This window comes from Thermobia domestica, chromosome 7 (assembly GCF_964235325.1).
Source record: "Thermobia domestica chromosome 7, izTheDome1.hap1.1, whole genome shotgun sequence".
NCBI classification, from domain to species: domain Eukaryota; kingdom Metazoa; phylum Arthropoda; class Insecta; order Zygentoma; family Lepismatidae; genus Thermobia; species Thermobia domestica.
The window spans coordinates 83,979,674-84,007,123 of record NC_137460.1 but is presented as its reverse complement, the minus strand read 5'-3'; the positions used below and the strand labels follow the sequence as shown (position 1 = coordinate 84,007,123).

The 27,450-nt window shown below is 35.0% G+C and overlaps 1 protein-coding gene across 2 annotated transcripts in view; it reads right to left on the bottom strand.

Moving 5' to 3' along the window:
* Ogg1 (8-oxoguanine DNA glycosylase) overlaps positions 1-21,581 on the bottom strand; it is a 37,624-nt gene extending 16,043 nt beyond the window's left edge. The window contains exons 1-3 of one of the 2 annotated variants that reach the window (XM_081764977.1): positions 18,833-21,581; positions 11,436-11,529; positions 3,169-3,555 (exon numbers count right to left, since the gene is read on the bottom strand). In XM_081764977.1, coding sequence (XP_081621103.1) covers positions 3,169-3,555; positions 11,436-11,509 — 461 coding nt within the window. In that variant the 5' untranslated portion in view covers positions 11,510-11,529; positions 18,833-21,581. Of the gene's footprint in view, positions 1-3,168; positions 3,556-11,435; positions 14,977-18,832 lie in introns of those variants that run through there. The other variant, XM_081764976.1, reaches the window with a different exon arrangement.
* Between the last annotated feature and the right edge of the window lie 5,869 nt (positions 21,582-27,450).

Genomic DNA, 27,450 nt, shown 5'->3' with positions numbered 1-27,450 from the left:
TTTGGTAAGTATCTGGTGCGATGACTTACGTGAACTTTCCATATTTGATTATCCAAGATGAAATTACGTTGATTTCAAAGAAAATTTTATATCATAAAGCCATTTTTACAATATTTATTTTGAGTAATTACTCTTTCTGCTCTAGTAGCAATGCATAGCGTATACAATTTACAAGGCCTGGTAGGAAAATTCTTCCTAACATTACCCAAAACTAAATATGTATGTACTGATTTATTGTAGGTGTATAAGTTTCATGCAGTTGGTTTACAGTCAACTTTGGTGCGGGATTTACTTCTTTATTAATAAGTGATAATTAAAAAAAAAAAAATCTTGTCCATGTTACCTATGAATTGCACATCGAGACCTGTAAGGAACTCATTCTTCTGTCTTAATTTTTGTGAGAAATTTGAAATTTCAAACTTCCTTTAGCTCCTTAACTGGGTTCCCAATAGACAAGCCCCTGCCAAAAGCTGCAATCGCAGCTGAAAGTTTGTTCATAAAAATTAATGAGCTTTTCCTGCCAAGACCAGTAATTTAATGATAACATTGATCGTCTTCGTTACAAATAAATATGGAATTCAATTTATCCTGACACAGATAAGTTGTTGATCTATGTAAAATAATAAATAAATAAATAAATTAGTGTTAACGTTCAAAACATCGTTTGCTGTCTTTTCAAAATTAGCCGATTCTCACTGATCAAAGACGTTATGAATGGAAAACGAGGATTTTCCTCAATTTGTAGGCAATAGTGCCGAATATTTTCTATTTATTTTATTTAAGAAGAAACGTAAGAAATTATTTTAAGTTTAAAATAAAAATGCATAACGTACAACGTGCCAGGGGCGTAAATAAGGGCCCTGCAGACCCCGAATTGCGGGAGGACCCAAAGCCATTAGAGGGCCTCCAAATAGTGAAGTGCGGGAGGGCCCCCAAGCCTTTAGTTACGCCACTGCAACGTGCCAGAATAACGTAAAACTTCCGGAAAAAAACATAAGATCTGGTACCCCTATACTGCATTCAACCTTGCGAGGTTCTTTTGTATGAATCTATTATTATTATTATTATTATTTCTTGTAATTATGTAAATAATATGTTTGAAATAGAGTGTTAATCTGTATAAGGAGTATGCTGCAGTTCCTTTGAGCAGTTACAGTTTAAGGCCTGATAGTCTTTCAATAATATCCTTATTGTTTCCAATTTTCTGAGTAAAAACGAAATTCACACAACGGATATCTGTTTTCATTTGTAGTAATGTACCAAATATCATACAGTTGTCTGTTTGCTGTACCTGGATATTTTCTGAGAAGAAAATAGAAACAGTACTTTCGAAACAAAATAGTAATTTTGAAACAGAAACGGTATATAACAATTACAAACTAATTCAAAAGATGTTTAATTATTTTATTCAGTTAACTTCCTAGGGCTATGTAGTATAAACCTGCTAAATATGATCAACTTACACTATCTAAACAACGAATAAGGAAAGCGTTCAGTCACCTAAAAAGGGGTCCTAAGGTGAATAGCTGCAAGTCGAGGGGTTGGGGACTAAAACAAAGCCTTGCAAGATAAAGGGCAGAAATTTTAACTTCCTATACTAACTATGCCTACTTAATAAAGTTTTCTAATGCAATAAATAAATAAACAAATAAATGTTTGTCTACTACCTGGAGACAGATGCGACTAACTGATTCCCAGCTTAAGGCTCTTAATAAGATTTATAATATCTGACTTAAAGAATATTTCTTATCGAAACTGAATTACACTACACCAAGGCAATTTCATGACTTAGTCTATAAGAAAATTTAACGTCAAAGTCGTTGTTCATTTGTTCATTACTAGGATTTTACGATTCATAAATGTCACCTATAGCATAAAGGACATGACAGAATATTCACGTGACATGAAACAAAAAGTAAAAACAGGATGAAGTATTACTCTTGGGCAGGACTTGACCATAGGACTGGCATGTCTTATATTTGACAGCTTAATAACTTGAATATGTCTGCGGGAGTCTGCCTGTAACTTCATAAAAATAATGCGATTATTTTTTTTAAGTGACTGTCAAAAAGTAGTATGCCCATTTGTATATTGTTGGTATGCACGATTACCTTGGAATATACGATGTAAATACTATTACTTCAAAAACTACTTATATAGAAAGACACGATCTTTTGGTGACACGCGAAAACGCGAGATGTATCTGTTTTGTGTGAAAATGTTGTGTACCTAAAATATATCTTTTTTTACTATTTGTTAGGCCATATAACGCTCGCGATTAAACGCGAAATTCTGTCGAATTAACGAAATTTGCAACAAGTCTCGATATTCCACGAAATTTACGCGAAAGTGACAATTTTTCGACGCTTTTACGATTTATTCATTACCATTATTTCTCCCTTCCGCATACTTGACCGTGAGTAAACGCTACTAGTTCGTCATTTGTCTACTACAATGAAATATGGGACTGCCGGATGTCTGGGGCCACCCCTCCCTCAGTTTTTGTTTTCTTGGCTGCAACGAGTGTGGTCTCACATTTGCCTCGTGTATTTGTGAACAGCAAAGCAATAGGTACAATGCGGAAAACCACAGGTTTCGATAGAGCCCAATTTAAAGACCATGGTTACTACGTTTTTGATGCACGTCAATAAATATTTTTGTGTAAATTTTGTAATATTAGACTAGCCTGAAAGCGACGCGATTCGTGTGTGAAGCAGAACAAAAGCGAAAATCATAAAAAGAAGTTGTTTTGTGTTACCGAGAAAAGAACAAATTTAACACCAGAATACATTGAAACAATGCTTACGTGTTATTTTCATAAGTAAACTGTGAACACTAAAGTTACTTTTTCTATTAATGTTCTCTGTGTGCGTTTGCCTTTTTTAAATGATACTTTTATTCAATGGGGATGCTTAGTGTTATTTTTTAAAAACTCAAATATAGTTTAATATTGTCATGCATGAGCTCATGTCGATGTCATGATGATTGAAAAGTGGAAAATAAGGTTAAATAAAAGGTAACTAATTGTAACTGCCAAGGGAAATAGTGTTCTTACATTGAATTTTTATTCACCGATTTTATTCCACTTTACGCATATTTTTATAACGAAATTACGAATTTTTATTTACTACAAAATCGTGTCTCTACTTATATACAGCATTCACTTACCTGGAGATATTGTTATTCGACGAACAAATAAATGAAAATATATTTTCGACAGGATCTTGTTTTAAGATCCTCACACCATAAAATGATTCAGCGACTTCCTTGAAGTTTGGATCTTTATCTGACCACTGTTTGTAATACTCAGGGAGACAAAAATCAAGTTGAAAGTACTCTTTTAGAAGTTGTTCAGCATCGTCTTCGTCTAATACCTCTTCCCTTTTTTCCTTAGATTTATCAAGTTTCCTTCTCTTAGTTCCGTTCACTGGCGTATCATTTGGCTCAGACTTATTTGGATATACTTTGTACAAAAGATGCGATTCTGTCTGTGACAAAACCCACACTTTCTTCGCAAATACTCCAGTCCAGATTTCATCTCCAGTTTTCTTCCACCTAAAAGACAAAAGAAAATAAAATTCGTAACACTTCATTCTGCAACACTACATTTGCCTTCTCCAAAATCCTAGCCTGCTAAGTAGTAAAGACTTTATTGTCAAGCAATGTTTTAAAGGATCAAAATAAATATCTACTTATGTTTGCCTGAAGATGATTTATAAAAGAAGGTAGAGCCTGTGAAAAATATAGAGGATATATTGAACTACGTATTCAATTCTTTTAAACATGTTTGTGTGAAAGATGTTCAAACTCTTGGGCAAGTGTGAGCGTGACCCCTGCAAGTGGACAGTAAGCCAGATCCTGAATTCAAACACCAAAGAGGTTAGCAACGGAATGTGAGGTCTTGGCGAGTGCGAGACCGAGTTCCATTAAAAAAAAAAAAAAAAAAGTTTTACGTCCGACGCTTATGCCGGCTAGGCCAAAGAGACGGTGATGAGAAATGAATGAAATGGTGGAATGAATAAAGTGTGAGGAAATGGAAGAACACGGTGTTTGTCCACCACAAAGCCCACTTGGCGCGAGCTGACATCGAACCAGGGATCTCACACACCAGAGGTGAGCGCTCTACCACTGAGTCACCGTGCCCCCTCCGAATTCGATTGAATGCGAGCCTGAAATAGCATGAACTGAAATGAAATAGGTAAGAGCAAGAAGCCTCATTTAAAATAGTGAGACTGAGTTCGAGTAAGCCCCAATTATGAAATAACAATCTCTGAAATATTTCTGAAAATGACTTGTTTGAATCTTTTATTGAAATGACCTGTTTCGACTCCTCTCTTCCTCGTATACTTCGTATTATCCAAGCCAATTTCAAATGGTGTGCCGGGAGAAAATTAGGATACTGACCAGGGAAGGGTCCGAATGGGGCACTCGAGTTGCTGAACGGCATGTATCAGATATGAAAGAGTGTGTGAAACTATGTACATGTGCAAATTTATAGCGGCTGAAGGCAACATGGAAAAGCAGAAGAGCCGGAAGAAATATGCCCGACCGTACAGCCCAGCAACAGAGAAACCTCAGGAATCACTTGTTCCACGCGTGAATGACCACAGAATTGAAACTAAATGTTTAGTATTATATGCATAAGCATCCTGCTATATGTAATGAACATCATGGCCGCCATATCGAAAGTGGCCATCTTGAATTTGAATTCACAGTATAAAAGATAAAGTGGGTCATGTGGCATATGAAATAGCACTGAAATTTCTTCAGGAATACATTGGTGTTAGCCATTCTGTAGTAACTATTGTGAGTTGAGAAGTAACATGCAAGAAGGACGTATATGAACTCTGTGATAGACTCACTAGTATGACGCGAAAGTAGAGCTTGGAGAACTCTGGTTTGTATACAGACCAAAGAAAAGTGTGTTTACATGTAGAATAGTTGCGAGTAAGGGAAAGAGAAAGAAGAGACCAAAGATGAGTCCGTGCCACCTACTGTGTGTTCTGTTTGCAGACAGAAAATACGCGAGAAAGCTTATTGATAGAATGATTAGTAGAAAGGTTAATGTGCCCTTGGTCAGTGAACCACTGTTGAGGAAGTGCTAGAAAATGACAAGATATATTCTAATTCATCATATGGAAAAGTTATTTCTTCTTGTGGGCATGAATATGAATCCCCAAGTAGTTGTGTCATTGGGTTTGGGACGTGCGACAATAATCTCCGTGCAGAAGATCACAAATGTAGTTTTTAGTGAATATTAATACCGTGGTCGAAGAATATCAGACGTTAAAGATACATGACGTGTCAGGTGAGAACAGCTCTTGTATTTTCATCACAGTCTTATAGATACTCTTCACATCAACTGTCCTTCATGGATTGGTGTAATGTTATTTTCTTTGAGAAGAACGTCGTAATTGTACCTGTATACTCCAGTCCTCCTTTGTTTCACCACCTCTTTGCACGTGCAAATGTTCTTTGTATTTTTTTTCTAGATATGTATCATGTGCCAACATTATTCCGACGTTTGTTCAAATATCCCCTCACGACTTTCTTGCACGTTACTTCTCAACTCACAATAAAGTTACTACAAAATGGTTAATACCAATGGATTCCTGGTAAAATTTCAGTGTTATTTCATATGCCACATGATCCACGTTCTCTTTTACATTGTGAATCTGAATTCAAGATGGCCACTCAATATGGCGGCCATGATGTTACTTACAGATATAGCAGATCTTATCATGCATCTACTGCTAAACATTTAACCTTAATTTCTGTGGCCATGCACGCATAGAACGAGTGATTCCATAGGTTTCTGTGTTGCTGGGCCGTATGGTCGGCCATATTTCTTCCGGTTCTCCTGCTTTTCCATGTTGCCATCAGCTGCTATAAATTTGCATATGTACAAAGCTTCACACCTTTCATGTCTGATATATGTCCTTCGGCAACTCGAGTGCCCCGTTCGGCCCCTTCCCTGGTGAGTATTTACTACTAGGTGTCATAGGATACGTGTATAACAGGCATTCACTTCTGTATTCAAACGAAAATTACGGACTGCAGTGACTCACTGGTAGTTTGATCTCAATTCTGCCAAGTTGACTTTCCCGTGGTTCTCCCGTTTCCTACCACTTCCTCTATTCCATCATCACCGTCTCCTTTAGCCTCGGAGCATACTCGATGGACGTTAAACTTTAAATGGAAAAAATGTAGTTATAAGAAGTATTCTAAACATGAACATAATACTCACAATTGAGATTTCAATGTTTATAAACAAAAATTTTATAAGTAAATGTGCGAACGGAGAGTAGTAAATGAATCTCGACTGGTCTTGTCTTCTTCAAATTGTCCAGAAAAATCTCTATCGAAGATGATTAGATAAGGAAGAAAATGCAACAAGGAGAAATGTTACTAAGGAGTTTTTCTTTATGATTAAAAATACAAAGTAATTTTCTACTTCCCAGTTATTTTAGTCTCACCCCCTAAAAGGGTTCTATATTTGACCACAGTAACCCATTTGGAAAAAACAGCTCAATTGAATAACATTAAATACTGCCTCAAGCGACCTGTTTTGAATCTATTTATAGCATACACTATGAGTCAAATGTCTGTAATAAACCATTGTAAACTGGAAATACCTGGAGGGAATGAGACCATATCTTGAATAGGAATAACGGAGCTAGAATCGTATCTGTTACTGAATTTATATCATGAAGGTACTCTTCAAGTTCGCCAGCTTGGATTGAGACCCATTTTTTTTTTTTTTTTTTTTTTTTTTTAAATAGAAAAAGAGTCATATGACATTGTCATTTTGAGGTAGCTTCTTACCACAAACAAACATCTTACGTTATTTTCAACTTATCTTGAATCATTTCATAGTTATTACCTTCATAATATCTGTTTATTAAATTACTTTTCTTTATAATTTGCACACATGTTTAAACAAGTAGTAAACAAAAGATACTAAACTAGAATGTTTTAATGTAAAATTGAAAGAAAATATAAGATTCATAATGCTAAAAAAAAAAAAAAAAAGTACTTGTACTAGGAATATCAGTTATGACACACAATACGTACTTTCAATAAATCTTATTGTATCATATGATGATATGAAATATAAATAATAGTGAAAATGGTAACTACATTTGCAATGCAAGCAAAATGAGAGGTAATAATATAATTTTAGTTGTCCAATTAGACCCCTTCTTGCTTTATTATTATTATTATTATTTTGTGGTGTGTGTAATAGTTGTGATAGAGGAGCCAGCAAGAGGTCTCTGACAGCTCGCAACAGCGTTGCCACTACTCACGTGTCAACACTTTTTTTTGGTACAATTATAATGGCAATTTAATTAATGGTGTAAGATAGAGTAACCATGGCTGGTAACACTAGGTAGGAGCTCCAGTTTCCCTACGTATGTCGTAAGAAACTTTAGAGAGCATTTATTGTTGGCCCTGCTATAATAACTTTCTAATAAACACTGATATTTATTTTTATCCTGCGACTTTTCAAGTACACAGCATTCTTCATATTATAGAGCTCCTCCGTGGCTAAGCGGTTAGCGTACGCGCCTTTGGCGTGGGAGGCCCGGGTTCGATTCCCGGCGGGAGCTCATGTGGTTCGGATTCCACGTTAATCAGTAGGTCCACGTCTCATATAGCCTCGCTGCTGAACGGGACGTTAAACTCAAAATCAACTCAACTCTTCATATTATATTTAACCCTTACTGTGATGATTATGTATTGAATAATTACCAGCACTACATAAAAACCTAGTTTTAAAAATATTAAATACGGTACTATGTTCGCATTAGTGACGCAAAACCATTTAAAATGCACAGCACCATGCGGAATTCAGTTTGTTAAATGCAACATTGATTGATAAACATTCGATGTTTTCACATTAGTGCAAAAATTGTTGCTAAAGATATGTTTTTTCAGTGTACAAAACGAATACCGATTCATTACAGGCGTTTGTTACACACTAGTAATGTGTCATGAATTGAATGTTTCTATTTAGGGTGTTATTTACTCAAGTCTACATATATCCTTTGCAGTCAATGGCCAATAATTCCATTACAGTAAATGATTTTTTTTTTTTTTAATTTACATCACTCAGTAACACCTATATGTTCCCTATTGTCAAATGGGCAGCCTGTTTCTTCTTGTTACCAATACGGAACATAAAGATGTACTAAAAGTTTTTTTTTTTTTTTTTTAATACTTGTCCTTTCATTTTAAATATTTGTAGAGGCTGTGCCCTTGGAAAATATCTGAAACCTACTTCGGCCCCAACCCCCCGCCTTCTTGCAGAGGAAATATTATTCCCTTTGCTTTGGGGGAAGAAGTGAATGACCTCGGCTGTGCTGCTCATTTGTCATTCAGTCGTTTGGTCTTGGCGAATGAAGATCATAAGCTACTTATTAATGGCTAACATGACAGTGCACAGCGAAGCCCGGGAAATAATTTGGAATGGCAACCCTGTACTCATCCAACTATTGAAGGATCTCGGCCATAGCAACTTGTCTCTTCTCGTTTGAGGGAGGTACGGAAAAGCATACATAGACAGCAGCGCCAGCAAGAGCATACTTGAAACAGAACTTCTCATTCTCTCATAAAGATGTGTGTAAAGAACTACCGACACAGGTAAATTCTATTAATGTTACTTACGACTTTATGTCTATTTGTACAGTCACTCTGAAATTACATATAATACTCTTTTAACATCTTCAGAATCAGATGACTGCTCTGAATACAGTTTTTTATTCAGTGTAGTAGGTTTTATTTTACGCAAACTATACTACTGTGATATAAATTAAATTTCTGTTATCGTGTATTTGTGTGAATCTTCAATAGACCATATATACGTATATCAGGTAATTTCAAAAGTTCTAAACCTTTGGAGGTCAAAATTGAGAATACATTTATTGTGATTTGAAGATAACTTTATGAAACCACACTGTACCATTTTGTTCAATAACCTCTCATTTTTCCGTCAACATCAAACCCTATTGGTATAGAACGTCTGTGGTTTCTGATCAAAAATTGAGAGATGTGGTTTTCATAGACCTATTTTGAAACTAACTTAACTTATTCAGGAAGTTCTGCAAAGACCGGAACAATAGTCGGACGGTGATAGGTTCGAAATGAAATGAAATCTTTGAGTTTTACGTCCCACGGTTATGCTGGTTAGGCTAAAGGAGACGGTGATGATGAGAAATGAGTGAAATGGTGGAATGAAAGTGGGAGGGAGCGGGAGAACCCCGAGAAAACCCACGAGCACGATGTTTGTCCACCACAAAGTTCACTTGGCTTGGGCTGGGATCGAACCCGGGACCCCAAGCACCAGAGGTGAACGCTCTACCACTGAGCCACCGCGCCCCCCGGTGATAGGTTCGAGTTATACTGCAGAGTGCAGATGCATTAAAAACCTGTTACCCGTCAGTTTCTGACGGGTTGTTCAAGATATGTATATACCCGCCATTGGCGCTGTTACATGGTATACAACATCCTTTTTGTCGATCTGTTCCGGCCGTTTCTTTTGAATTGCTATATGCACTCCCACTAATTGTCGATAGTACAGGTCCGAGTTTTATTGTTCTGCCGGACAGCTAGAGCTTGTGATTCACGATGCCCTTTCAAATCCCACCAAACCCATAATATAACCTTTCTGGGATTTGCTACAGACTGTGAAGCTTTTCCTCGTTTCTACCACCATCTTTTTCTAACATTGTCGTCGTCGTAAGTTATCCACTTTTCATCAGTCATGATCAACCGCTTCAGATATGAATTGAGATCATACAGATTTGTAGATAGAATTTCGATCTAGTAAATATTTTTAAGTCAGATCATGTGGCACCAAAATATCAGCTTGGTTTTGTAGCCAGCTTTAAATGGTTTCACAAGGTAGGTCTCTGGGAATGTCATGACTGCTTACATTCCAGTCTTGCTCGACTTTGACCAGAATACCATCCACTTTTACTGTGATTGATCACCCAATGTGTGGAGCATCTTGGACATAGAAATTTTCAAAATGAAGGCGACTGAATGATCTTTTGCCTGTAGCTTTCGATAACGTATCTTGCCCATAAATAGCACAAATTACTTCACGGCTTTGTAAGTTTACCTTTATCAAAATAAAATTAAAGAGCTCAATTCCAAAAGAGCCTGTCAAAAAAAGTAAGTTTTTCAGAAGACGATTTTTTTTCTTTTTTTGTGTGTATATGTGTATTTACATTATTCAATTTCTTTGAAAGGAAAGTAATCTACATAAAAGAAAATTGTAATTGTCTACTTTTCGTAAGATAACGATGAAATTATCATCCATAGCAAGAGTTTTATAAGTGTTTTTAGGCATGAGGCAGAAAATAACTTCAGAGAATACTGCTGACTATGAATATTTTGGAAAACACCACTGTTTTCTTTTGCCTATAATTAATTTGATTTATGGAGTTTTGGCATAAGACCTAGTTCAATATACGGAGATGCTAAAATGGAACTTAATAAAACCAATATCTTAAAATTGACAAAAATTGACTTAGGCTCTTTTGGAATCCACCCCTTCAATTGTAAAATGTGGCGGTTTCGCGGAAAGTTTATTTATCTTCACGGCGCAATACCTTACATCTGAACATAAGATATTTTTGCACATCTACTAGGTTCAACTGTCAGCTATCAAATGACGTTAGGCCTAATCCACTGCGACTCATACACTCTGTGATTTGCGATATCTAGCGCTATCTCGTACGCAGAAGGCTCAATACATTTCTACCACCTATCTTCCTGAAGCCATCTTCAGGATATTTCCTTGTACGTAGATTCAACCCTGAAGACGGCCACAAGAAGATAGATGGTTGAAATATATAGGGTCCATTGAAGATTCGCACAAATATGAAGTACAAAGATCCCATTTCTATTGCTATATGAATATTACATTAGCTTTAAGTTATTAAAAATAATTCATTCATTCCAATGTTATGAACAAAATGGATTATACACGTGGTATGAACTTTCTGAAGAGACTAGTAACTCCAAAAGATTAGTTATTACAATTCTTCTCCCTTCATTTAAAAGGTTCATTCTGCACATTATCTGTTGGAGTTCCGGTAGCTCAATGGTAGAGCGGTCATCTCTGATTTGATCCCAAGTAGGCTTTATGGTGGATACAACACGGTGTGCGTGGGTTTTCTCGTTTCCTCCCACTTTCTTCTTTCCACCATTTTATTCTTTTCTCATCATGATCGTCTCCTTTACCCTACATGGCCTACGTGGGACGTAAAACTGAAAGTTATTATTTTTTCCATTATCTTTCCATAATTGTACGATAAAACATGTTACGCTTGGTAAAGTGTTAAAGTTCTTAGCACATTTTGAAGAAAGTAATGATCATTAAACAAAAATAAAAGTAAGTTTTATCATGTAAGTGTACCGGTACAAACCTGAAGCATTGACCTCCACATAGTGTTACGCCCAGCTGTAGATCTGTACGCTTACACGGAATCTTCCTCCACATTTTAAGAGCTACTTATCTTTCTGAAAAGAGACAAAAATTCACTTTCTTTGTAACTTTAAATCAATATTCAAATTGTTATGTCATATGAAATAATTTGGAATGGAAAGAATAATAAATATACAGATAACTAATGGAAGGTATTGGATGCATATTTATTATTAGAAAAAAATGCTAGTTTCTTCCATTCTGACCTAATCATAATAGCATCTTTCAGGCCTTCTCGGGCTTTTTTTTTCCTACTACTATACCGCTTACTAAAATATCTTTATAGGCTCCGCTAATCCATGAAAACCCATACTTCAATAAAAACCGTTGTAAAAAGGACATCAGTAGATCAAACCACACTTTAAAAATTTCTGCATACTGACAAGCAGCGACAGTCATCGTTCAATTGTTTTTCGATTTTTGAAACTATTCCTGAAACAAGTTAAGAAGTGTCAGTGCTACATTTTATTATTATAATAGTCTTCTCAATCATTGTCAGTGAGAATACATCCTATTTTTTGACATTTCAGAATTCTTACAACTATTAAGTAAGTAATTACTTTCAAACAACATTCCCATTCATGTTTATAAATATTTCTGTATGATTCAGTGTTTGCATAATTCAACCAAAATAATTTTAATAAAGCATGGATGATCTAACATTGTCCTCTTTACAAAGGTTTTATATTGAAGCATGGGATTTTATGGATGGACAAAGTAAATAATCATGTTTCAATGAGCGGTGTAGTAATAGAAGAGCACCGAAGAAGAGAGCAGAGAGGCCTGAAACATGTATATATATTCTAATACATGTAACTCTTCGTCATGCTTCTAGATAACGCTACATGTCTCCAACAAGCATGGGCGCCGGAAGGTGAGGGCAGAGTGGGGCCCGGACCCCCCTTCTGGCTCACGAAAATGTATACTAATATAGCAACCATGGAGATGGCACCTCCCTAGAAAATTTTCTTCGGGTGCAACTGCCAACAAGTGAAATGTCTGATAGGTGTAAGAACGATAGAAACATCTAACTTCATACGAAAATGACTCTTCTTCGATGAAAGTTTTAGACAATTGAAAGGTTTTCTGTTAAAGAAAGATTTACAACAGAGGCAATAGTAAGATGGTTTTGTTCATTAAGATGACATAAAGCAACATATATGAAACTTCCAATAAAAGGATAAAATTTTATTTTCTCGGAAGTTTTTTCCGAATCAAGCTAATTATTTCCTTGATTTTCCATTCATAAACTATGGTAATAGAACCAAATGAGGGAGCCACTACCATAATTGTTCCCCCTCAAGCAGATACCACCTTGGTTGTGAGTAAAGGGAATTCAAAACCAATTAGACATATACGGAAAATGCAGACTAAGTTAGATTTATTGGAAATAATGCGATGAGTTTCTTAGAATAAACACAAGGTTAATATGAACCAGTTCATAATAAGCAGTGAAAAGTGTTTTTTTGACAATGTCTCTAAGTGATATAATGAGAAATATGTAACTTATTAAAATAGTATTGAAAGTTTTTTTTTTTTTTTTTTTTTTTTTTTTTTTTTTTTTTTTTCAATGATTGTACTAATTCTGTATTCTAACCCGGAAATAGTATTATATTTACTGTTAACCACTTTTTATTTATTGTTTCTAACAGAAGTACGGTCACGTACATGATTGCAATAACTGACCGAATACTTGCTTTTTATTTATTCCTTGAAAACGGTCCAAAAATCTAAAACTTTCGGGCAAGAAATCAGAAAGTCCCATTAAAAATTAAATGTCATTCCGTAATCTTCGTTTTTACCAATTAATTTTCACATAATTCAGAAGCAAATCCTAAAAACAATACGTACGTACAATCAACTCTCGGTTCAAAATATTTATACGAAAATTTCAACAAATATATATATATACGCACAGTAAGATTTCTCGTAACCGATACAACGAGACTGGTCATTTTCCGGATAACTGAATGTACACTATATATTTCGAGAATTTATTCAAGTTTTAATCTAAACATAAGAACATTCCTCTTGTTTTTGCGGGAGTAGCCATAGCGGAACTACATAAACAAAGAGTTTAAAATGTATTCATGTAAACTCAGTTTTGCAGCATATACTGAATTATTTGTGAATGAAGTTTAGTGGTGTGAGTTCTGGTCGCGTACAGTACAAATTCCCACGTGATCTATCTTAGCCAATAAGCAGACTAGAGTAAGTTATTCTGTAAAGCGTCCAGCCTGGATTCGCTTGCCCGAGGCGAATCGACAAAAAAATATAAAAGTGCAGTTGTTTTGGTAATGCCGGTTATGAGATATCTTACTGTATATATTTGTTCTCTTTTAGGCTTTTAACCATAAAATTTATAAAATTCTGAAGTCATGACCTAATTATGCATTCAGATTTTTTTTTTTTTTTTTTCAACTCAAGTGGTGGCGAAAACTGGAATTTACATATTTAGTAAAATGTTCTTTGTTGTTCCCGAAACTTGTGAATTCAATTCAATTAACAACAGCTCGATGTTAATATCATGAGTGCTGATTTCAATATACTAATGATTTATATGCACATGACACTGCACATCAATAACGAAATGATTCTGAATCGAACTTGAGTATTGGGTATAAAAAGAAGTCAGCATTTAGAAATTCTCATACTGAAACAAATTACGGTTTGAATATTATAATGTAGATTACGTCGCGCCAGATATATCAGAAAGGCATCTCTTCGTTTTCGCTTTTTTTTTTTTCTTTCTTTCTTTCTTTTTTCAGAAATCGTATCGGCCATATTGTACTATAGTCCTTTTTCAGAAATCGTATCGGCCATATTGTACTATAGTCCTTTGACTGATTAAAATTTTGGTACAAATTCATATTCAGTTATTGTATAAATACAAAAAGAATGAAAATGTATTATTCACTTTTATCAAGAAGCCAACTAAATTCCTACTTTGTTTTACCTGAGAATACGGTAACGCATTTTATAAATTCAGTTCTTATTTAAAAAAAAAAAATCCACGGAGCTTGTTTCGTAAATACTATTCTTTAAAATGCATGCCATTGTTAGAAATATACACGAAGGAGAATTGAATCGGTCACACGAGCAACGGTGTGATCAGAAAAAAAAATCCGATGTGTACTGAGCAATACATGTATAGCAAATTTGTTACTGATCATTTCTATACCATCGGACATACACCAAAACAATGCTGCTATATATTTAGATCAGCGTTTCCTAACCTTTTTCAACTTGCGGCACACTACGGATGTAACTTGAATTCTCGCCGCGCACTCATAGATATTATTATTTGTAAATATAAAACTAGCATTTTTTCTGCGATTATTGATCTCCTTCTCACAGAGAAGAAAGCTCAACCACGGTTTTTTTCCCCGTGGTAAATTATTATGCTTATTTTTCATTCTAATTTAAAAATATAAAACAATTGCAATGAAATATTGGACTCAGGTTTTTAAAACTAAGCTTTCTTGTTCGAAAACTGTATCCAACCTTTCACTAAGAAGTAAGATCACTAAATAACGAACGAACAAACAAATCTTTTTTACTTTTAAAATACAAATGTATTTAATTTGTCGAAAGGATTGAATGTTATTTTAAATTTTCAAGTTACAAAATAGTCTGCAACAATAAAGAAGCAATAATAGTCACAACAATGATAACCAATATATATTTTCAACATTAAAAATGTACAGAAAAGTAACACGGTATGAAACTTAAAGTTGTAGATTCATAGTAGAGGTTCATAGTAATGTGAAATAAAAATATACATTTTTCCTTCGTCTTGCAATTTGATTGCTATAGAATTAATAATTTGCTTCGACTTCCTCGCGGCACACTAGCGGCCCATTCACGGCACACCAGTGTGCCGCGGCGCACCGGTTGGGAAACGCTGATTTAGATTATATTAAGAAATATATAGATAGTTGTTATTGGGGCCGCGGTAGCTCAGTGGTAGAGCATTCACCTACAGCTCAAGGGGTCCCTTTTTCCGAAGCGGATTCTCCCGTTACCACCAACTTTCTTCATTTCACCATGTGGTTTATCATCATCATCACAGTTTTCACGTTAGTCTCAAGAAGGTAATAAAAATATTAATTCATCAGCTTTTATTATTATTAAACTAACTAAAACGGAAATTAAATCGTAAACCAAATAAGAAACAAAGTCAAACGTTTGAAAGTATCTTGTTGTAAGCTTATTACCCAGTACTATAGTCTTCAGTTTTGTACAGACAACAAAGACTGATCGAAATAATATGAAAGCAGTGTAACCGTTTATTCTGCACAGAATAGCTGAAGACTTAATGTGTAATGAAAATAAGTTGTTAATTCATTTCTGAGCCTTCTCATTTGTATATTTGTCATTGTACTTTGCATCGAACTGAAACGCAGTAGTTTTCTTCACGGAGCTTCTGTATGTATTTAGCAAGATCACAGCGATTACTAGTAGCCCACATGTTTTTAGCCCCTCACTGCTATTTCGCAATATTGTACACATCCAAGTGTTTTGGATATTATCTTCTGGAGTTTTACTTTCCATTGGATATAGTATAGGTCAAATGTCCTGCAATACTTTCCTTTTGATATATTTCGATTTACTTACATTCATTTACGTTGTTTACACTTATTGTGTTAGTATTCCGCAAGTGACATCAAATACCACAAGAATCCACCATAACATTTACTGCTTACAACATTGTTTTTATAAACAACTCGAACGACACACGAAGTGCAATTACCTAACACTAATATTACAATAATCTTCGTTCTTCCTGCACCGTTACCCCCAGTCTTTAAATCATTTGTCATTAAATGTTGGTTACAAACTTTTCTCACTAAATGATTTTACAACTTTCGAAGTTTAAGTATATTCCGGATAATCTATTTATTTCTGTTCGTATAATTCTCACTCCATTATAATGTGTAAACTACATTTGAACTTTCTAGTCTCCTTCGTTATGTTCGTACGTAAAATATCTGCTTCGCTTAAATCCGTGTGAACTTATTTTCTTTGTTTAATAGCTCGTGCAATTTTCATTTCTTCTTTGAAATCTTCATGTTCGTCTCTGAATAATCCATAAAATCGCAAGTTGTTCATTAGTATATACGTTTCGACATGTCGGGGGTAGTAGTTCATTATATCCTCTCTTTGCTCGACAGGTTTCTCACTAAATAGTTTTACAACTTTTGAGCTTTTAGAATATTCCGGATAATCTATTTCACCAAATATATTTCTATTGCTGTGCGTAACCGGTGGCTGCAAGAGCTAAATTCTTATATTTATACATTCTTACAGTGAATACTGTGGTTTGTACAGAAATGTCCTACATGAAACAAGTGACAAATTTGATTCATAGCACAATATGACGCAATTATTATCAACTGACTGTCGAAAGTAATATAAGAATTATATGGCATTATGCCATATGAATGTTTCAGCTTAGGATACTATAAATTCTTCACTTTAAACTAAGTTATGATTCGTGTATGTTTTATCTTTCTTTCTTTCCTTCAAGAAACTTTCATCATCATAAATGTACTGCCATAAATAGCAAGTATTTACTGCGAATTGAGAAATTTTGATGCACAAGGTGTCATTACTATCTTCTTCATCCTATCCATCAGTTGTTATCTTTTTTTTCCTCTCTCCTTCTTTACTCTTACAGGATACTAGAACTAAATTCGCAGTTTCTCCATATAAATTCCTATTACATTGTCTTCCCCGTTCATAATTCGATTTCACCTTACCCACTGAGTAGCTTTCTGATTTATTTTACTTATTTATATCCTTGATTTTAGCTAATTTCATACGTATTTTCACACAGAAAAGTACAAGGTAGCAAATCTCTAACACAGCAGGTACCGTAAGACGCGGTTACTTTGCACAATATTTTTTTAGCAATTTTAAGGAAAATCGCATATAACTTACAAAAGTAAAGATTTAGAACACTGAATTTTAAACATATAATAGCTAGATGTATATGGAAAACATTAGTGCAAGTTCATTAGTAAACATTCACTATGACCATAGTTATTGAAATATAAACTTTGGTGCAAAGTAACCCCATAGATGGGGTTACTTTGCACAACATACAAAAAAGTATGTTCAACATACGAACATAACGTTTCTGTGCAATGTTTTCCCTTCAGTATTTATACATTTTACTTTCTACACAAAACTGCATGCAGTCTACTAATATTGATATTAGAATGATTGTACCGGTATCAGCACTTAGTTTGAATTCTCGATATTTGTAAAGAAAATTATGTATTTTCTGCTGCCGGTACAGAAACCACATTCTAATAGTTCAGCATATGTCTCACAAAAATGCCAACTCACGAACAGAAAAAAAAAAAAAAAAAATCCCATTAACTGATTTTCCTTAGTTATTCCTTATTGTCCAACCGTACTCCGTAATCAGTGGAAGATTTACGGGGTTTCGGACTTTCAAGCTGAAGCCCACCCAAATTCCATGATTTCTTTTTTAAGAAAATCTAATGTTAGTCATTCCTATGCGTATAAGCTGCGAGCTACCCCAAAAATCTAGTGATTAAAAAAAAAAAAAAAAAACCGAAGCATTTGTGAGTGAAGCTCCTCTCAAAGTACTTTTCTGGGTCCGCCAATGATGCTATGCTAACCGCCAACATTATAGCCAAAATACAATTAGGTGTTCTATCTTACGGTGGCAGTTGAAACTTTCTCTGTACTGTTCATGGTTTTACCACAGAGAACTGTGAGACTCTTCATACTTTGTGCAAAGTAATCCCGTCTTACGGTAATTAAACATACTCTGTCTGTGCGTCCTACAAGCATTAAAAAACAAAGACAAAATATTCATTAACATATAACAATTCCTTGCAAGAATGATGATCCAATTTTTGTGAGTTTCCACTTTTATTATTATTGTTGTTACCAAGAATCTTGTAGATACACTCAAGTCTTAGTTATAGCTATGGAAGACTTGCTGTAGTTCTATGATAAGGTTTTACTTTACTTAGCACTTAATGTTAATACTTTAATTAAAAAAATAAAAGAAAAAACACAGGATGTTATATGTTATAGGTAACATGCATTGGGATAGAAACTGTTACCATTCATACCAGAGAGGGCGCTCTACCACGGATATTATTTTGTATTTCTAGCATTTCAGCCTACACCCCGTCAAAACTCCGCACACTATATATTTTTGAATCCAAGACGATATTTTTTGGCGCAATTTCGTGTCCAAAAGTATGGGGACGTCTTGCTTTAGTGACTTATGTGGAATTTTTCATTAGTGAACAGAATTATTACGAGCTTCTATTATGCTACAACTTTACTCACTTCATCGTCTTCTGCTTTAGCTTTGAACGTATGCAGATTCAGTAGACTCTTCCAGTGATTGAAACTAAGGGAGGTCTGTATCTGATATATATGTTTTAGTGTAGATTTATATACCCAGTATGAGCTGTAGATTTTTTTTTCTTTCTGTACTCCTTTGTTAAAAAATATGAGAAATCTTCGATTCAAAAATGTACGGTATTTTCTTCGAGCATGTTTTGAATCTTATAACACAAATATTCATTTGTCTGTTGTGGATTTATGAACAACTACGAATATATTTGTTGATCGATGCTATAGGATACATATTAAATATTTAGGAGGATCAAGACATCTTACACGAACATTGTCGTGTTAATTTTAAAACACGCGATTTCAACGCTTCTCTGTCCCCTTCCTCAATGAGTAATATTCCACTACGTTGCTATCTAAACTAAAGACATAATGAAAGGATTTTTCACTCTGAACAATCCCATTACTCGAATAACACAAAAACTATACCATTACATTCCACACTCTTACTGGAGCTCATTAATCATGTCATTAGCTTGGTAGCGTAGCACTGAGGAAGGTGCCAGAGAAGCTTTGAAATCGGTTGTGGTAAAATGTTTGGGTAAGATGTCTCTGTGGTTTTAAACTATGAATATACTTTATTGATCCTAAATACCGCACATGAAGCTTCTAAATATATTACTACTACACTTCTTTGTGTAGATTTATGAACAATTACGAATACATTTATTGATCGATGCTACAGGATGCATATTCAATATTTAGAAAGACCAAGACATCTTACCTAAACATTATCGTGTTAATTTTAAAACACGCGATTTCAAGCCTTCTTTAGCCCCTTCTTCAATGTGTAATATTATGCTACTGCTAGCTAAAGACATAACGAAAGGATTTTTCACTCTGCACAATCCCATTACTCGAATAAAATAAAAACTACACCATTACATTTCACACTCTTACTGGAGCTCATTAATCTTGTTATTAGCTTGGTAGTGTAGCACTGAGGAAAGAGCCGGAGAAGCCTTGAAACTTGAATACCTTTTTCCCTGCTTGATGCTATATGACACACAATACTTATCACGGGATCGGAATCAGACGTATTTTCACTGAGAATCGAACCAAAGATCCTAGTCATTTAGCTTCACGGGAAAAACTCTTTGTTTAGGCATAGTAAAAACTATTTTAGTGATCTTAATCATCAAACAGTACAATTACTCGTCATTAAGTAGGAGTCATCAGTGTTAAAACTTAACGCGTGTCTTTTTAATAATCATTTTAAAAGAAAATAGTAAGACATTTAACCAATATTAAGCTTCACCAATCATATATGTATATTTAATATGTAAATACGAAAGAATCTAACGTAAACTTCTCACACAGTTGATTAGGTACAGTTGTCTTCAAAAAATCCTGGCCACTCACCTCTATTTAAAAGATCTTATACTTTTTACCTATAGCTCAAATTAAATCGATTAATGGTGAATCTCCTTTCACCAACTAAGGTTATTCTTTCAAGCCATGATATACACTTTCTTACACATGGTTCCTAGAATTTGGTCTTTAAAAGAGAGGTGGGTGGCCAGGTTTCTTTGAGCATGACTGTGCGAAAAATTGCTTACTAAAACTTCAAAATTTCACGTATTATTACTGAAAACAACTTTTCATGGTACTGCCTCAATAATGTACTTACTATATCAAAAAGATTTTTTTAAAAATAAAAAACAAATTCAGTTAAATACATAAAGAACAGCGTTTCTCAAACCAAACCTTTTCATGCGATCATTTTCATTAGTTAAAATGCTCTACAAACCACCCTACTCTTGTCTCCTGCGAAAGTTTTTTTGAGCATATGTTAACATCAGTATATTCTTTAGGCAAGAGCCTAAAAGCCTTGGTGGGTGATATAGCTTTTTCCTTCCACTACCTAGTAGTGAAACAGATACTTTCTCCGAAATTCGATGTTGCCAACAAAATTCGAACTGGACGACAGCTCTCGGCGAGAATAGGGCAATGAGTGAAAGATGATCTCCGTCACATGAGTAAGGAATGGAATGTCTTAAATGTTTTGGTGAAAAAATAATAATAATAATAATAATAATCTGGAAACTTCGAGTGCTTGGTATTGCTTTGACACTTTCAACCTGCTTTCAACAGAATATTTCTTCTTCCGTTGAGAAGGAACGACCCATATGTGCAGACAAGTTGGTCAATGTTTGTTCATTTCTCTCTTCCCTATACAGAAAGAAAGAACCAACATGTGTAAATCATTAATTATAGTGTAACAGTGACCAAAACTATGGCAACGTCGTTGGGCACACATTAAGTTACAATGTCACTTAAGAAAATACGACTGTTCGAACAGTTCCGATTACCACCCACTAACGCCATTTTGTTATTGCGGCCACTGTATTATTCAATATAAATAATAGAGTAAAATTCACTTAATTTTTCACTGTAATCGATGGTTATCAAGGTTATTTTATAATAATCCATCCAGATAAGCTATTGTAATTTGTATAATCTTCATGTTATTAAATTCTACAATGTACATCTGTTTGAAATTATGAACTATAGTGTGATACGCAGTTCACTTGAATTATATTTTTTCTGTCTTTCATTTGATTAATTTGCAATCTACGAGGACCACAAGGGCAGACCTCGAGAACCAGTTTGAGAAACGCTACTATAGAACATTAAACTACATTAATCTAAATACCTAAAAAAAAAAAAAAAAAAAAAAAAAAAAAAAAAAAAAAACCTAAGTTATTAAAATTAAGGTAATTTACAGAAGAATCCTCATAAGTTTGAAAGAATACACAGCATGACTATTTCGACTCATGCATATACAGTGGAAATATCACTTCAGAGTTGAAAATGCGAAGAATCTTTCTTTACTCTCTTTCTAACGTATGAGAATTCTGTAGCTCGGTAAGGCAAGAGGTTGCTACTCCCCTTTTCAATCTACAAAAGCGGAAGCAGTTGTAGATTGCCGTAGCCTATCACGTCTCTATACATGCTAAAACAATTTTGCCCAATATTCGAATTGCGTCAAAGTTACTACAAGTCACAAAATATTATAATGCTATGTGCAAAAGCACCATAAATTTATATTTAGTCATTCACTTTACTTTAAAAGCCATTTTAATAAAGAATCTGCCAAAATATAAATATTCATCTAGAAAGTTCATGCAAATTCACTGAAGCACGCATGTTAAATTATGGTGGTCAAGAAATGTAATAAATATCCTATCTCTGTTTAATGTATTTCAGTACTTGGTAAGACGAAAGGAGCTGAGAATTAATGATTGCAAGAGAGACATGAGCGTTTCTGAAGCGTGGTATACAACTTTACGTTTCATCTTGAAAATAATCGTTGTTTCACAGCACTCAAATGTACACGTCAAGTTATGATTGAAAAGCCATTTTTGTAATCTTTTATGCAACAGTCTTCTTGCATGAGCATAATTTTAGTGAGATTTATAATCTCGCAAAAAAACATTACGAGATGGAAGAAAAGTAAACAATGTCAAACATAGATAAAAGCCAGCCATATGCCATTGGAAATGATTGTCAGTAATAAAATTGTTTACAAACTGCTGGACAAATATTAAAAAAAAAAAAAAAAAAAAAAAAAAAAAAAAAAAAACCTAGGTATGGTTTCAGGTGCTACTGTCGCTCACACAGGGTCGGTTATACTAGTGAAGTTAATCCTTACAATATAAATACACTGCGTCTTGGTTGTCTCCATGATTTTTAAAAAATCCATCATCTTTAGCCGTATTTGATAACTCCCAATTCTTCCTCACAATATTTTATGCCATTTTATGGTGTTGAGGCAGCCATAGTCACTATTTCAAGATCTTTTCCTTCAACATTGTAAAATGTGGAAAGTATCATGCCTACAAAACTTTTACTAGGTGTAAATTACACACCAGTGCATCACATGAGTTTACAATCTTTAATATGTTCCAATATCAGTGACTATTGACATACTGTACAAACTCAGTTATCGTTAACAGAAATACCTCACAATAATGCTGAATAAAATACATAAGATTGATTTGTTGGACTACTGTATCTTTACCGAGGCTATATGAGAAACGGACCTATAGTTGAGCGTGGTAGAATTCGAACCACATGCACTACTATCGGGAATCGAACCCTGACCTCCCATACCGAAGGCAAGATCACCAACCACTTAAATCCAAAAGGAAACACCTTTTTTACACAGAGAGCACAAAATAGTTGTAACAAGCATGCAATACTCACTATTTTCGCAGCGTTTTCAGTTCAGCAGACAGTTCGAGCAGAACGTAAAAACACGCAAAAATTACATGGGGAACAAGCATATTTTTCAAGGAGCTTAGAACACTTGAATCCGCTCTCTAACAATCCTGTATTGTTGATATGGTGAGGAGAAACAACTACCGGATTACCTGCTGAAGTTGCTTTTTCATTTAACATAGATTCCTTACCAGTGTAAAACCCAAACGTCTGGTTAATTGTTAAATTAGTACCATATTAGATTGAATACCACCGATTTCCAACTTTTTGTTGTATACTTATTAACATCGAAGTTGGCCTATAGCGCCGGACCTTCAATGCACCAGGTATATATGCTGCACAGCCAATAACATTCCTTTTTAAAGACGACTGAAGATTAATCATCTTGATGTATGCTACACGATAATGCTGAAGTAATATGAAAAGTTCCCTTATTTTTCCCAGAGTTTCGTACTCTGAAAATTTTACAAAGATTGCAGTTATAACAAACTTACTGATATCCAGTGCAAAATTCTGGCTATCAGTTGTAGTATATCTCAAACGGAAACCGCTCCCAAGTATCAGTCACAAGCACCATGCACATTTCTTCCGCCAATTCTAGGGTCAATCCTTGTGGGAGTGTGTTTGGTTTAAAAGTTACCTTAAACTATAGTCTACGGCTTATACGACCTTGAAAATGACTGCATCCAAAAAACAAACATAAAAAAACTCTTTTTAACAATTCCTGACCACCACGCCATCTTTAATTACTTACCTAGGTATATTTCTGTGATTTTTCTAATCCCAACATAATTCCTTTTTTTTTTTTAATAACTAATTGTAACCTGCAGGAAAAAGAAACAAATACCTACTATTATCTATTATGTACGATCTATTATGTATAGATCAATTTTCTGTCCTTAGATGGATATTTCACTCAGGTAAGTAAAACCTAGATACAAATCTATTGTTCTTTCTGAAAGATGGAAAAAAACGCTTTTAACTTGCTATAAATGAAAGCGTGTATAATGTGTTAGTTATTCCTTGAAGGAAAAAAAAAAAGTTTTATAACAGTCTTAAACAGTAACAAAGCTGTTTCTACAGATTACATGTCCAGATATACAAATATGTTATCCTTCTTTCCCCTCAACCGTAATTAGGCGAAAGGATTGTTGGCATTCACTACACTCATTTCCTGAGAGATTAACAACCATATAATTAATTCATCCTGTTCCCTGTATGATGTACACTCATGTCCAAAATTATTGTCGCATGCATATAAATATGTTGTTGTAAGAATATAATTTGATAACGAATTCGCCCGGTATTTCTTATAATGTTAGTATTGTATAATCGGCAAAGACATGTATGTGGCAAATTTCATGTCAAAAGAGCAGTAAATAAGAATAATAAAACGAAAATAAAACTGTCTTGTCCATTTAGCAACAATTTGTTTCACTCATTCTAATTTTCATATTTATAATTCATTTCGTATGAGGGGCCGCGGTGGCTCAGTGGTAGAGCGTTCACCTCTGGTGCTTGGGGTCCCGGGTTCGATCCCAGCCCCCGCCAAGTGAACTTTGTGGTGGACAAACACGGCGTGCGTTGATTTTTTCGGGGTTCTCCCGTTTCCTCCCACTTTCTTCATTCCACCATTTTATTCATCACTCATCACCACCGTCTCCTTTAGCCCAACCGGCATAACCGTGGGACATAAAACTCCAAGTTTTCATTTCATTTCTTTTCGTATGAAATTTATTACAAATATACACTTCCCGATTATACACATAGTATCAGCATTAAAAGTACCCTGCAAGATCATTATCAAATTACATTCATACAAGAAGACAGTTGTAGATATGTAACAATCATTTTGGACATGTGTGTACGTATGATTTCTAGTGCTGCTGCTACTATCCAACCACCTGACAGAAAAACAATACATAATGTACTGAATTTACTCTAAATATGTGAAAATTGAAGACAAAATTTACCCATTGTGATGACCGAAACTAGCACAATACTATTACTGTACAATAAATATATAAATATTGGGAGTTAAAGAGGAGACTGACGATTGAAAAAAGTGAAAGAAACATTTCCAAGCCCGAACCTAAGAAATAAATAAATTAAAACCTCAAAATTAGTCCCAGAATCTGTCAACAGCCAGAATACTTAATAATAAATCTAATATAAATAAAATCAAGAGTTTGTTTGTGTGTGTCTATCTGTGTGCGGCCTGGGGACCAGACGAGTGGACCGAGAGTTACCAAATTTTGGTCAGGGGTATCTTGGCCCAGGCCCCAGATCAAGATGAAGCCTTTTTTTTTTATTTCGAACCAGGCGGGGGGGGGGGGCGTTTACCGGAATCGGCTTGGGAACCAGACAAATTCACCGAGAGTTACCAAATTTTAGTCACGAACACATCGGTTCAGGCTCCAGACTAGAGTTAAAACGTTTTTGTCAAAATTCGAACCAGGGTGGTCTCAGGGAGGCGTTTACCAGAACATGTAAAAGTAGTAGAAAATGACAGATATTAGTGTCGAATTCATAGTTTTCGCGATCACTGAAATCAATGGTGAAATTCTGATCGCGTTACCTTTCAAATTCACGCTAGTCGGCACCGGGCCGTGGGGGGGATACCGAGACATAAAAGTAATGCAAAATGACTCATATTAGTGTCAAATCCATAGTTTTTGCGGTCGCTGAAATCAATAGTGACACTTCAATTAGCGATGACTTGCAAATTTAGTTACAATCGAATGCGGGCCGGGAGTCAGCGAGAAGGGGGGGGGGAGATCCGAGACATGTAAAAAATAGCCCAAAATGACCGATATTAGTATCAAATTCAGTTTTCGTAGTCGCTTCCAAATACAGCCCCCGTGCGAAGCATGGATATATTCAACTAATATATAAATAAAAATAACATAAAGGGGAAGTTTTATACCATATTTTCTACAGATGTGAATTCTGTGAAGTTCAACGAGGGAAAAACTACGGTTTAGCCACAAACCCAGATTAGATGACCTGCTCTGTACTTTCAATTCCTTCTAGTGTACACACGAAGAGTGAAAAAACTCACGACTGGACTGAGATTTGAACCTGGGATCATCGGCGTACCGTACCGATATGTTAACCACACCGCCTTCAAGAATGATGGAATGTATGAGACTGGGTAACGTAGTGCTTAAGGAATTGGCACGCCGAAGATCATGCGTTCAAGTCCCAGTCCAGTCGTGTAGTTTTTCACTCTTTGTACATAATTGAATTCGCACCTACAGACGAATTGGTGTATTAAAAATAAATTGTTTCTTCCATTTATCAATATAATTTTCTCATATTATGAGTGCTCTATATAATACTGAAATAAGGAGTGGAATGACTCATTTTTCCTTCAACCAAGATTAAAATTACCAACTCAAAACAAAGTTACTTTCCAGCATTAAACGGTGTAAGCAACTTAATATTGTAGTATTGTCAAGAACATCTGGCTAATCAGAGTTAATTTAAGACATTTACTATCGGTAATGAACAAAATGAACGTATGTGAAAACTTCCAATAAAGGGTTACAACTGCAAGCTCTTTCCCGGTAATTATTAATGCTGACTTGTATTGCATCCTGTTCCGTCTTGTTTGTTTATTCCTAGGAGAGTAACCGAAAAGCAAAGTTGATTAGCCGCTGTTCTAACTTTTCGCAGATGGATATTTAAATGAAATGAAATATTTTAATTTAACGTCGCAAGTTATGCCCTTTAAGCTTAGGAAGACGAAGGATTAAAGCAAGTGAATGATGATGCGAGATTTGGTACAATGATAATGTGGGAGGAAACGGGAGTACCCTGAGAAAACCCACGGATACGATGGTGTTCACTACAAACTTACTTAGCCCAGGATCGAACCAGGGACCCCACGCACCAGAGGCAAGTGCTTTACCACTGAACTACCGTCCCCCTTCCCCCGTTGAAAATTTAAGTTTGTGAATATTTATTCAGATGAACTTACGAGACACTCTACAGATCAAGAAACATATACCTAAACTGTTAGTTTCGACAGTCTTACAGCGCATTGGTCAACTATGGTAATTTAATCAGGGTTTTATCCATAGTAAAATAATGGTTCACAAAAATACAACTTAACATAGATGCATTTGCTTCAGACGACTTCTTACAAACGTAATTTTCTATGTGTGTGTACCATTATTAGCTGTACGACCAATTATTACATTTCATAGTATTAGATTTTTTTCAGTATTAAAACCGCAACGGAAAACAAACACATACAACCGTACTGAGAAAGATCATAAGCTGCTTCGACCAGATACAATACCAATTCAGCAGCATAGATA